Here is a 13621-nt window from a genome sequence, read left to right on the forward strand (position 1 = left end):
ACAAATAGACAGATGCAGAGAGACAAAAGACAGGCAGAATGAGATAACGTGGGATAAAGAGATAAACAGAGGTAGGGACAGATACAAAGGAATTACACTATGTGAGCCAGTACCTGGAGGGTTCCTAACAGCTTGGACCATGTTCTTGTCATTTTGCGTGTGTGTTTGTGTGCATGTGTGACAGGTGAACAGAGGCAATGTGTCACGGAGCAGGACAGACTCCGCGTGGCGTAGTGTTCTATCAACCCTGCCAAAATCCACTCATACACACATGGGCACGGCACTCACAAACACAGAGCATCTCAACACCTCAGCAGCTGAAAAATAATTCTAGAGCAGATGATCTGTGTCAGTGGTTAGTGCAAACATTTAACTGTCACCTTTCCAGCCTTTCATCAGTTTCTCTCACTCGTCTTGTTCTATTCTTGCTCTGGAGCTATTTTATTCTGACTCTGTGTCATTTGAAGAATATCAGGCACATCTTTAATCCAAACATGGCTCTGAATGTGTCAAAAAGTTTGAGTGAAGCTTCGTGTCAGTGTAAACAAATTATTATTATAGTTTGACATTTTCTGAGAGTTGCTTGGTTACAATACGACAATCAGCAAGTATCTACCTTGTTTTATATGCATTGATAAAATGTCAGACTGACATTGTTTGAAAATATTTTAAAAGAACACTTTATCTTGTCTTGGGATTAAAAGAATTAGAGGATGTTTTAATAAATTTTGTAGCAGTATACAGAAGGTTATTTTAGTCGTTTTATCTGTGGAGTTGTTCTCTCTCTTCACTAATTGATCAATTGACTAATTATCTCAGGTGTAATGTGTGTATGGGTTTTGACCAAGTCAGCAAAAAATTAAAGTCATTATTTAGGTCATTTTAAAAGGCCTTTAAAGCGTTAGTAGAGCAACATCTAGGAAAAATGAATCTTATTTGCATTGCAGCTTTTACTGATCTGCTTTTCTCTTGTGTTAATTGTCTCATGTTCCCTCATAATTATCTTGTGATCCCTGGTGCGGTCCTGTTTGCCAGGTTGAGGAACCACTGTATCCACCCTGCTTAAATCCAAGTACTGTGCATTCTGCCTCGATGTATTTTCCTCTACTGAAAATTAAAATGATAAACGTGAACCCAGTGTTTGGTTGGCAGCAGACTTGTCGGGCACGCTCCTGCACATTCACGCACTGTACTGTGTCTCTGCTCTCGCTTCTCCCACACTCTCCCCTCTCTCTACTTCCTCGGTACTCTCTGATAAATTTGTCCTTGTTAATCATTCATAGTGTAGTAGAAATTATTCCCATTCCTTCCTCCCTCCATCCTCCATGTCGTGCATCCATCTATCCCTCCACTGCCTCATCATGTTGACACTGTGGTCAATCTCAGCCCTTTTCACCCGTCCATTCCTGCTTCAGTTCCTCTATGAACCCAACCAATTCTTTTGTCTTTCTTCACTCATCCTCCTCTCTGTGCATGCTCTCTCTTTCTGTCAGTTTATAGGTGCATGGTAATCAAAAAAAAAAAGCTGCGTCTCTGGGGACTCATGCGGGTTGGACGTGTGCAACAATATGACAGTGACAGGGAAAGCCGGCATGCTCTGCTGAATTATGAGCTCTTGTGTGTACTGGATGGATCATGTTTGTGCATTTATTTATATATCTACATTGTGTGTGTGTGTGTGTGTGTGTCTGTGTGTGTGTGTGTGTGTGTGTGTGTGTATTTTCGTGCTTCCTTACACGCATGTCATATGTTCAGCGTACTGCCTGTATTTTTGTCTGTATTTATGGATGTTTGTGTATACATTTGTGCGTGTTGTCACCCATGTCTGCAGGCTCCTGTCCTCATCTGGCACAGGCCACATTCCTCGGCTCTTAGAAGTGTGTGTGTGTGTGTGTGTTTGAGAGATAGATCATTCATTTTTTGAACCCTTCCCCATTTTTCTCTATACTGGTGTGACTCAAATGTGTCATGTGGCGTTTAGGAACGATCGTTATTTTGTGCTGCAGGTGAGGTCATTTCCTATTTTGTGCAACAGCTTCCAGCAGGGAACCCTCACCTTTTGCTGTGAATCTGGTGTACATCTATGAGTGTTTGCTTTTGGCGTTGCGTTTGTGTGTGCTCTTCATGCTGTGAGTGTATTTTGGGTTGTGTTTACTGTTTCAAACCTGGCTGTTTGGGCCAGTAGCAACAGGAGAGGGGAAGTCCCCGTGGGAGAAAGAAAGGGAAGGAACACTCCAAACAGGACATGGTCAGAGAGGTCACCCTGGGTGGGGTGATGGAGAAGAAAAGTGGTGGACATCGTGACTTGGCTGGAAAGAGAGACGGTTAACGGAAGTTTCTGATTGATCATTTGAAGATGATATGTAGAGTGTCATTTACAATAGGAGGAAGAGAGACAGGGGAATGATTGGAAGAGATAGACGAAGACAGACAGAGAGAAATATAAGAGTGGGAGGGGAGCAGGGAATACGTGTCAGCGGGATGTTAGGGGCAGGGGGTGCGTTTATTTTCGATCTGCTCCCAAGGCAGCATCCTGTCCTGGACGGGTGGGGCTAAAGACAAGCCAGGGAGCAGAGGAAACGGGCTAAGACAGCCCATCTGCTAGTCCCAGACACACACACACACACACACACACACACACACACACACACACACACACACACACACACACACACACACACACACACACACACACATATCACTCTGTTGGAAGAGTGTCAACTCTGAGCTATAAATACACTGAACCCAAAGAAGACCACTAGGCGACTAAGGTGATTTTTCATTTAGTGTTAAAAGCAGCAGTGGAGACAGGGCACAGGTACACTCACACTAACACACACACACACACACACGTACACTCACACTAACACACATACACTCACACTAATACACACACACGTACACTCACACTAACACACACACACGTACACTCACACTAACACACACACACGTACACTCACACTAACACACACACACGTACACTCACACTAACACACACACGTACACTCACACTAACACACACACACGTACACTCACACTAATACACACATAGACACTCATACACACAGCATTCGGACTGCCTCCAGTTAGCCTGATATACACACATTTGACACAAATTCACATACTGACAGATGCTTGCAGGTACATGCAGACAGCGTGCGCATGCATGCACACACACACACACACACACACACACACACAGAAAGCATTGTTCCAACAGCAGTGTTTCCTCTTTCTGTGTCTGTTAGAGACTTGGCACCTACATTTCAAAGTGTAGTTATCACATCATTACAGAGCAGCACACTGTGTTTGTGCAACAAGTCCTTATTCGACCATGCACGTCAGTTGTCCCTACTCCTGTATATGACCCATAGGAGAGTATGGGCAGCAGGCATACTTGACTTTTGTCATACAATAATCAACACACTTCAGGTTGTGAAATGGTCCTGGATAAAGGAAACAACTTTGATTCTTGGTATCAAACAGGAAATCAACGGTGGTCTCAACAATGAGTCGTTATAAGATTCCTGCTTAGACATGTTCAAGTAACTGAGGGAAAGAAGCTATGCTACTGACTTGTCCCACACATAATGTATTGTATACTTGTATACTCCTGTATGTCAGCGCTAAAGTGTGGTTGTTGTTATCATGCAGTCTTAGTGTGATGCTTCAGGATGGGAGTTTCTTTCTCTCACCTCAGTTCAGGCCAGATGGCCCATTCTAACAGACACCTATATGTTTCTGCTGCAGAGAGAGGGCTGACCAGGCACAACACTAACCATGTGCATGCACATACACACATAGGCATATTAAAAATGACAGTGATGCTCCTCTAAAACACAAGCATCAGCATCATCATCACCACAGCTCAAATGCACAAGCACTTTTTTAGTTTGTAATGCAGTAGATAGAAGAGAGGAGCAGAACAAGGCAGATTAGATTTTCTCTTAACTCCATCTATTGGTTTCCTCTGTCATCCCCTTCTCCCTTTCCCCATGAGACTGTGTGTGTGTGTGTATGCGTGCGCATGTGTGTGTGTGTAACTTGTGTATTCTAGTCTTTGCATTTTTTCTTGGCATCATGTCTGTGCATGCATGTGCTCTTAGCTGCGAGTGCAAGTCTCTGAATGTATTCCTGTGTGTGTGTGTGTGTGTGTGTGTGTGTCTGGCAGTGCGTGGGTAATGCGACAGGGCCATATTTCCCCTGGGCGCATGGCTCTGCAGGCTTTAGCCTCGCTCTCTCTAAGCAGTTTAGGAAAAACAATGGCAGGCCTCTGTATTGACTGGTCTGGCTCGGCCTGGCCTGGAAGACGGGCTGTTGTCACTACAGCGCACACACCCTCTGCTATGAAAGAACAGTAGAAGCATACTGAAATAAAGTCAAAACCTGGGATGATATTCAAATATTCTTTTAATTAAAACCATTCAGGAAGTGGGTTTTACAAAACAGCACGATCCATATTGACTGCCCTGAGCTGTTCTAACAGAAAAACACGCTTCATATTTGAATAGACAGTCAAATATAGCTGAGTAAACATAAACTAAACCAAAGGCTGCTCATACTGATCAAACTGCTCATGTCCAGACCCAGCTTCATATCCAAGCTCACCTGAATCTACCCTCCTGTTGCATTTGTGTTCATACCATAAATATAATGGTTTAGGTCTTTACTCGTTTCATGTAAAGAGATAACAGCAGCCTTTATCTGCTCTTCATTTCCAATATCCTCTTTTTTCTACATACATTTTTTAAATCATATTTTAGTTTACTCTTAGTATAAATTCCTGCACATTTGTTTCATCTGTTTCACATTTAAACACTTCCAGCGGTTCAGGGGACATAATTCCTTCACTTTGCTGAAAGGCTTTTATTGTGAAACATATGCAATTGTGGAGTTTCTTGACAGGAAGCAGAATTTACCATCCCAATCACAGGCCTACAAACACATTAAACACCAAAAACAAAGACAGTGGGCCTCCTCCTCACCTCACCCCACTCACTCTCCTCCTTCTGTCACCTATTTTTTCTGTAGAATATATAAATTACTCTGCTGTAGAGCAGATGTCTCACACACACACACACACACACACACACACACACACACACACACACACATACACACACACACACACTGATTGATTGCAGTGCTGCATAACCAATACCAAGCTCCCAGCCACAACGTAAATGAAGAGATGTAACCGAAGAGATGTAACCGGCAGGTGTCAAAGGGTTTGTGTGTGTGTGTGTGTGTGTGTGTGTGTGTGTGTGTGTGTGTGTGTGTGTGTCTGTCTGTCTGTCATATGAAGTGTGTAGCATGGCAGGCTGTCATCCACTCGTTCATTACATTCCTCTCTTATCCCTTGCTCTCATCTTTATCCCTCTTCCTCCTGCTCTCCTCCCTCCTCTGGGCTATTTCCAGCAGTCCACTGCAGCGCTGCAAGCTCCTCCAGGGAATGGCCGTGGCCTCCCTCCATCCATCCCTCCCTCCCTCCATCCATCCCTCCCTCCTCTTCCTCTGTCCTTCCTTTCCATCCCTCACTCTGTCTACGAATCAATACACCAGCAGTAGGACCGAAAGAACCTGAGGGAGAACACACACACACACACACACACACACACACACATATTGTCAAAAGTCAGTTCTGGGGACATTACATAGGCTTATATTCATTTTCTGAGGACTTACCCTAACCATATCCATAACCACTGCTTGCTTAACCCTAACTTTGACCACTGGCTTGAAAATCTTTTTCGAAACTGCTTTTGTCCCCAGTTGGGCAAGTGTCCCCATTTAAGTGGTCTTCAGTCATAAATTTGTCCCCAAAAGTAGCCTCTGACAGACACAGTCCCTCTCTTTCTTTTCCCCTCTAGCTCCCTCCTCCTCGTCACCCTTCTCTCTTCCCGCGATCCTTCTGTTACTGGGTCACATGTAATTATTTTGCTTTTTCTCTCCATTCACATTTCTAATGCCTCATACATGATGTCTAATACAGAGGTCGTGTATGAGGCATTAGGAATGTGAAATGCAAGTGTTTAATGATGAAAGCCAGGCATGGATGCACTCCTCTACTCTTCTGTGTTTAATATTGTTGCATAAAGAGGAATGAGCCTGACCTCTTCTGGCAGTGGGAGGAAATGCAGACAGTTAGCTTCGGGATGGGAACGGAGAGGTGGAGGATGAGAGAAAGCGATAGATGGAGGGAGAATGAGAGAGAGGGAGGAGGGTTTTCTATCATAATGGGGTCAGTGGCTCCCAATGAGATCTGTTTCCTCACTAGAGAGGCAGCCACACAAACACACACGCACAGGAACAGACACTTGTTTTTTCCCTGTCCCATTCGTTACTTTGCTCATTTACTCACTCATTTCTCTGAAACCCTTCGACCACATGTGTCACTGTGTTTGTGTGTGTGTGTGTGTGTGTGTGTGTGTGTGTGTGTGTGTGTGTGTGTGTGTGTCTGTCTGTCTGCTGAGGCCTCTCTGGTGTGTGTAGGGCATTAATACCCTTTGCCTCTGGACAGGCTAGCTTGGCCTCTAAAGCTGAGTGACCGTCAAACACACACACACACACACACACACACACAGTCATACACTATACGCCCCCCCCCCCCCCACACACACACACACACACACACACACACACACACACACACACACTCACACACCAGAGGGCTCAACAAAACATGCACAGCAAGATAAGGGCCATAGAATGACAAATAAGTATTTATCAACCCCAAACCACGTATAATCCCTCACATTTCTCTCCCCCTCCTCGCCTCTCTGTTCCCTTCATCCCCCACCCCCTCCTCTTTTTTCATTCTCCCATCCGCTGCTTTTTTTTGTCTTTTTTTTCTTTCTGTAGTGGGGCCTATCTGCAAGAGAGAGCGATTAATCTGAGAAAGCTGCTTTTTAGTGGTGGTGAAGGGGGTGGGGGTGGTGGTGGGGGGTGCGTTGATTGGGAAGATCTCACTGGGAATTGTGTGTGTTGTGTGTGTCTGTAAGTGAGAGTGTATATGTGTGAAGAAGCAGGGATGATAGGAAAAGATTTCAGAGGGAATTTGTCCGTGTGTGTGTATGTGTGTGCGTGTGTCTGTGTGTGTGTGTGTTTGTGTGTGTGTGTGTGTGTGTGTGTGTGTGTGTGCGAGAGAGGTAGCAAGCGTTTCACAGGGAGAAAGTTGTACAGTGGAGGAGGGAAGCATCCTAGTGGAAATTTCTCACACACAAAAAATCCCTGGAAATCTTTCCAATCATTTCCCCATCTTCCACACACACACACACACACACACACACACACACACACACACACACACACACACACACACACACACACACACACACAGCATCTCCCCAGCTTTACATGTGATGCTAAGCTACATTCCAAACCAGCAAATCCAGATTATCATGAGTTCAGTTCCCCATCGTAGCTGATATGGAACAGCCACAGAGGACTGACTGTGGAGGCGTGTGTGTGTGTGTGTGTGTGTGTGTGTGTGTGTGTGTGTGTGTGTGTGTGTGTGTGTGTGTGTGTGTATGTATGTATGTATGTATGTATGTGAGTGCTGAAGCAAATGTGCAAATTTTTTTGCATTTTTGTGTATAACACTCCCAACACCCAAGGTGAAGCCTGTTCATGCCAGTTCACCTGTAGTTATGTTAGTGTGTGTGTTTATGTTTCAGTGAGGAAGTTAAGTGTATTAGTAGGTATTGTTAATTATCAAGTGTGTGTTCATGTGCAGGTTAATGTATACTTGTGTGTTTTTGTGCATGCCTGGCCCCTTCATTTGTGCACACAAAGCCGTCTGTGAATCTCGGTTTCTCCGCTCTCACTGCTGTTGCGAATTTTAATTTTGAAAAAAAGGTGTTTTTTGCAATGTGATTATGTATTGATGTGTAGTGCACTGATCCCTTTGGAGGGATATGAGTGTAGGCGTCTCGGAGGTATAGAGACAGTCTCTGTAAAATATTAATCACAATATCAAAAGACATGAGGGTTTCACAGATCTGAATAAACAAATCGAGGGGCTGGATTCCCACATATAAGAAATAAAACAGAACAAATACATATGATCTGTAATTATTTAGTTCTATCCAAAACCAGCTTCTATTGTGTTTGAAGGCAAGATATATTATTAGGTATAAAGGTGTGATTTTGTTTGTCTGCATCTACCAGTTTATGTTGTAGCATGATCTCCTTGTCTCCTCTTTTCTCTTCTGTTCTCCTCTCCTCCTCTTTCTGTTCTTTCGTCAGACTATGTATAAAGCGAGGAGGCCTCGCTGTCTGTACTGTGGGAGGCAGTTGTGTTTCTGTTCTCTTCTGTTCTATTATTGGGTGGGGGGGCAAGTGGAAAGCACTATGCTCACGTAGCCCATTATTTCTCACATCATGTGTTCTCACTTTTTCCTCTCTATCTCTCCCTCTCCCTCTCTCCCACCAGAACCACACACTGAGTCAGCACGCGCAGTGAGACCGAGGCCCGGCAGGATCTCTCGGCTCAGCCAGGGCCCCCGACCTGGTGCTGGCAGGGGACCCCCATCTCCACATCACAGCCAATCAAAGTGTCATTTGCTACTCACATGTAAAACTCTAACGATCGCGCCACTGGGCGCGGCTATTAGGAGCAGCGGGGGAAAGGAATATTAATGGGATATGCTATTAAATAAAGAAAGGAAAAAGTGGGTGAGAGAAACAGTAAGAGCTAGATGAAGGAAAGAGAAGAGTGAAAAAAGGTATTGTACGTGCAGTATTTTTTATTGTCCCTGCCAAACCCCCCCCACCAGCTTCCTTCCCCTCCCCTTTCCTCTCCTCCCACCCATCACTCCCCAGGTCATGTATTTTATTTTTTTTAACAAATAGAAAAGAAAAAAAGCAAGAAGCCACCCCTTGTTTTGAGATTTTTTAAAATAGATTGTAGAAAAAAGCTTCACTTTCTCGTCCCCTCAGTTGCTTAATGTATTCAACTTCATAGGTGCCAATTTCTTTGATTTTTTTTTTCTTTCTGCCGTATGCGCTTATTTTCTTTATTTTCATTTTTGTACCTTTCATTTCTCGCCGTAAGTAGGTACTTGTGCTGTGTTGTGATTGTTTGTTTGCCAGTCGTACTATTCCTAAGTTTTTTCCCTCAAAACTCTCCTTTTTATGATTATTGTTATATATTTTTTTCCTTTTTGTAATTACTATGAAAAAAAGACATCAAACAAAATAAAGTGCAGAAAACCATACAGATGTTTCTTTTTTGGATTGGGTTTTCCAGTCTCTATGGGGCCTATAATGGTTATTGTAAAAATGAGTATCATCGATTTCAGTGCGTCTGGTCAATGACTGCTTTTTAAATGTGAATTAACCAGATTGCAATAATCTAGTACAGACAAAAAGATAAAACAAATAAATAAATGACAAATAAATGACTCCTGTGTGATGCGCATTTATTCAAAAGAAATGCATTTGTGAGCTTGAAATGCCTATTTAGTGATGTGTTATCAGTCCCTAATATTACTATTATTAATGTGCAATACTCACCAAGTATGATGGAAATTATACTGATAGTGATGAAATGCTACATGTGCTGGTGAAGCAATGGTCAAAATCAGCTGAGCTCAGTCTGGGATTCAAAAGCCAAGTTTATTGATATAGAACAAAGCAAAAAATAAAAAAAATAAAAAATAAATAAAAAAAGAAAGGAAAATCATTCAAACAAGACAAAGATTTTCTTAATTAGTGGCCAGGTCTGCTTCAATGGGTCATACAGTGAAAACCATATTTCTGCAACATCTTTATATTTTCTCTTGTCTTAAGATTTCTGTTTGTTGTTAAATATGTCTTTAGACCTCTCAAAAGTTTTTTTAAATAGTTGCATGAAGCAAAATGCAGAGGACACTTTGCTCATGTCAACATAGTGACATCGGAGAAGTTACATCTAATGTATTTCCTGTTACCAGACAATCAATTCTTTAAAAAATATACTTTTAAGGGGAAAATAATAAGAGATTTCTATAGTATACACTGTCTAAAATGTAACACTTTGCCTAAATGAACGATTTCTTTCACATGAGTGAGAGCAGCAGCACACAGAACATAGAAGTTAGAAATCATCATTCAGCCTTACAGAGACAGATGAGGTAGACCTAAGTTCAGGAGTGTTAACAGTCGTCCATAGCTTCTAGTTATTTTTTGATAATATAATTGCATAAATATGGAGGGAAAATGTCTAGTATTCTCTCAAACACAGTCTCAATATACCAATCACTGAGCAAATTCTCCCAGCTAATTTGTTTTTACACCTCCAGCAGACACAGAGCTTTAAAACATCCCATTGGAGATGTGCCACCTGATGAATATAATAACTCATGGATCAAACAGATATTCAGATCTGGTGTGACTGAGCCGTGACACTCAAAAACATGGTCCCGCACAGGTCAAAACAATAAGACTAAAGACAGTGCAGATCTGCAGAGCAGAGTGTTCATTTTACAGTAGATTCAGATACACAGAGCAAGAACTGTGGATTAAATATGACCAGTCGCAACAACAAGAAAAAGTTTTAATTTCATATGGGCACCTGACTCTACAGTATCCATGAATTGCAACTGCAAATTAGAATAGGAAAGATAGTGAGAGATTGTCATCACAGTCAAATATTTATAAAATCTATGCATTAAGGTGAGTCAGGGAAAACCCCAAATACAATGGCAAAGATATGAAGTCTAAACAAGGAAAATTAGCACAAAAAATTAACATGTCCTTATCAGCCCCTTACTGATAACTCATTCTGTATATCGAAAGTCTGCAAAAAGAGGTCAAAAATAAATGTGGTTTCAGTACTGAAAGTGCAGCTGAACTCTCTCAAGTGGGGCTGCTGTTTCATTTTGGAGCTATGTTAAACTGTGTTGCCATAACCATATAAATTATTATATAAATTGTATAAATTACAATTCAAGAGCCCAAATGATCAAATGATTTAAACCTTTTTGTGTGAGCTCCACTTGATGTGATTTTGAGGACTCACTACGAGACTGAAAGACTTTTTTGCAGTGTGCAACCTTCTGTTTCAGCAGTATCCATGTGCAACTGAGTTTTCGCAGCTGCTGAGACCCTCACTGCCAGAAGGCTGATAGGTGGGTACCCATATCCTGCAACCAGCCATCTGAAGAACCACTATGAGAGGGAACTATGAAAGGAATGCTATTAACAAAACACAAAATCTATCAGTTGCTCACATACAACTCACATACAGTTAGTCCTGTGTATAAATCAAAAGGTTTAAATTCGAGGTTTTCTACTGAGAGTACTGCATCTGCCAAACATTTTGCAGGGCTGACCCTTTAAGCATATATGAGGGTCAAATAATGCTGAATTATATTGGTTCTGACAATAATATTAATTTGTCTTAAATTGGTAAACAACTGGAAAATAAAAGACTCATACATGTCATTCTCCATAAGTGAATCTGACAACTGTGCTGTAAATTCAGTTTTAACTTTTGTTACATATTTAAGTTTGTCTCTTTTGACCACAAGTTAGGGGGTACTAACTAGGAATTGATAATTTACAAGCGGCACTTAAAGGCAGCAGTAAAGATGACCCCACTGTTCAAAGTGCATTACAATAAACATGTCTCTAGTGATGTTTATGGGGGGACAAACAAGCGATACTCTCTCTCTCTCTCTCACACACACACACACACCAGAGGCTGATGTTTTAGGCACCACTTCCACTTTTTATCCTACGTGTAAGATGCAGACGGTCCCTGCACTGACGTGACAGTTGAACTGGACGCAGAAGTTAAGTTTGTTTTGCTAAATCCGTGCAAAAGGCTCCGCGCCCTGAGACACGTGGAAGATATCCCTCAACATTACCCGTGCGAAAGTTCATCACGAGTTCATCACATGTTAAAACCCTGTGAAATAGGTTTGTGTGTCAGCGCAGCTCCGTCGGTGTATTTCCGGGTGGTGCACGGCTGCTCCGGTACTTCCCTGCTAGCATCAGTTGGCTCAGCCTCCCTCCTCCGTTCAGCCTCCACAACCGTCACCGGAGACCGGGACACAAACAACACATTACCAGTCATTAACCGAGACAGACCTATAATTGATGTGCTGTAGCTGAAAGCCGAAGCGGGGGGCAGCAGGGCGGGCAGGAATTATGGCGGCGTCGCTTCTCTCCGAGACCGACATCAGGCACCGGTCCATGGCGGAGGAGGATCCGAACGGGAATGAGCATGGGGCGGCTGCACGCAGCGCGGCGCCTCGCTGGGGACCGCAGCACGCCGGGGCTCGACAGCTGGCAAGGCTCTACTCTCCCGGTGAGGACCTATTTATTGTCGTTGTCAGTGATGGTGCTGCTGTCACCTGCTCTGTCGGTAGCGGGGCTAAGAAAGAGACATGGCATCAGTCGAGGCCTGAAAAGCCACAGTGCGACATCAGTGCTGACGGGCACAGGGATGATGATAACAAGGAGAGTTATGATTGATGATGATGTACTCACTCCTGTTTACAAGCGGCTAACACTGAAGCTATTGGCTATCTTAGCAATTGTATGTCATTAATGACTCCTGACTGCAAAACCTGAGGTGCTATGGTTGTGATACAGCAGGCTACAACCTGCTACTGAACCTGCTGTGAAGTATTGCATTTAAGTGTGTAAGGGCCTGCTGACTACAGCCAGGGGGACAACAGTTAGTGTCCACAGCTGTCTGAAAAGCCTCTTCCTTATATCTGCTGGACCGTGTTCACACTTTCCTACAGCAGTAAGTAAAACAGAAAGCTTTAAACAGCGACATCACTCCCTTATTATTGCAAGAAGTGGATTAACCTTTAACTCTATATTCAAATGTACTCAAGGCCTCTGTAGAGGTGGGACTTCTCCTGAGGTGTACAACAAAAATACAACTCACTGCAGCAAAGATGAGCACACCTGTCTTAAAACTCCCCATGAACAGCACAGGTTCCTCAGCTGTGGCCTGGACTGTGTCTAATGTAACATGGCTCCACATGGTAAGGAACTGCCTGAACAAGTCAGAAGCCAGATTGTGAGACTTTGCAAAGATGGGAGAGGGTAGAGGAGCATCATGAAGCATAAGCTGCAAAGTTGCAGTGGTGGTTAGGAGCTATAGGAAGATCCATACTACCACGGCTGTTTTTGAACATTCATGCATACAAATCCATATCTCGGGGACCCCTCGTGTGTATGTACCGCAACCATGGGGGCTTCCGGGCCCGAGCACCCACGGAGAATGTTGTGCACTGTGGGAGCGTGCAGACGGGGCCAAATTTACATTGATTTGATAACAAACTCCAGTTTGGTGCAAGGTTGGATCAGCTGTAGTGACTGTGGTTGTTTCACTGTCAGACCTCTACCGCTAACTGTAACCACCAATCACAGAGCGCCCCTCTGATTGATCCCGTCTAGCACTTACCACACTCCCCCTGACCCAGCACACGCTGACCCAGCACACGCTGGCTGTGCACGGCGTAGCGTTATCCTTGCATTCGTGTTGTGTGTCATTAAACTTTCATCTCCAATCCCTCTGTGTGGAGGGATGGGTTTTGTAAAGATTTTAATTGTACTACTACTTTTAGTGATACTACTTCAATTGGTACTGTAATGGTACTCTTATTGGTACTTTTTG

The 13621-nt window shown here is 43.3% G+C and overlaps 2 protein-coding genes across 5 annotated transcripts in view; both read left to right on the forward strand.

Moving 5' to 3' along the window:
* The window catches only part of znf423 (zinc finger protein 423), a 145088-nt gene extending 135684 nt beyond the window's left edge, over positions 1-9404 (forward strand). For all 4 annotated transcript variants that reach the window (XM_071505977.1, XM_071505967.1, XM_071505987.1 and 1 more), the window contains one exon: positions 8435-9404. In XM_071505977.1, the coding sequence (XP_071362078.1) occupies positions 8435-8464 (30 nt within the window). In that variant the 3' untranslated portion in view covers positions 8465-9404. The remainder of the gene's footprint in view (positions 1-8434) is intronic.
* Positions 9405-11709: 2305 nt separating this feature from the next.
* The window catches only part of LOC139637350 (plasmanylethanolamine desaturase 1), a 38927-nt gene continuing 37015 nt past the window's right edge, over positions 11710-13621 (forward strand). The window contains exon 1 of the mRNA XM_071506005.1: positions 11710-12295. Coding sequence (XP_071362106.1) covers positions 12136-12295 — 160 coding nt within the window. The 5' untranslated portion in view covers positions 11710-12135. The remainder of the gene's footprint in view (positions 12296-13621) is intronic.

Source organism: Trachinotus anak, unplaced genomic scaffold (assembly GCF_046630095.1).
Source record: "Trachinotus anak isolate AG129_WGS33_773 ecotype Australia unplaced genomic scaffold, CSIRO_AGI_Tana_v1 ptg000002l, whole genome shotgun sequence".
Lineage (NCBI taxonomy): Eukaryota > Metazoa > Chordata > Actinopteri > Carangiformes > Carangidae > Trachinotus > Trachinotus anak.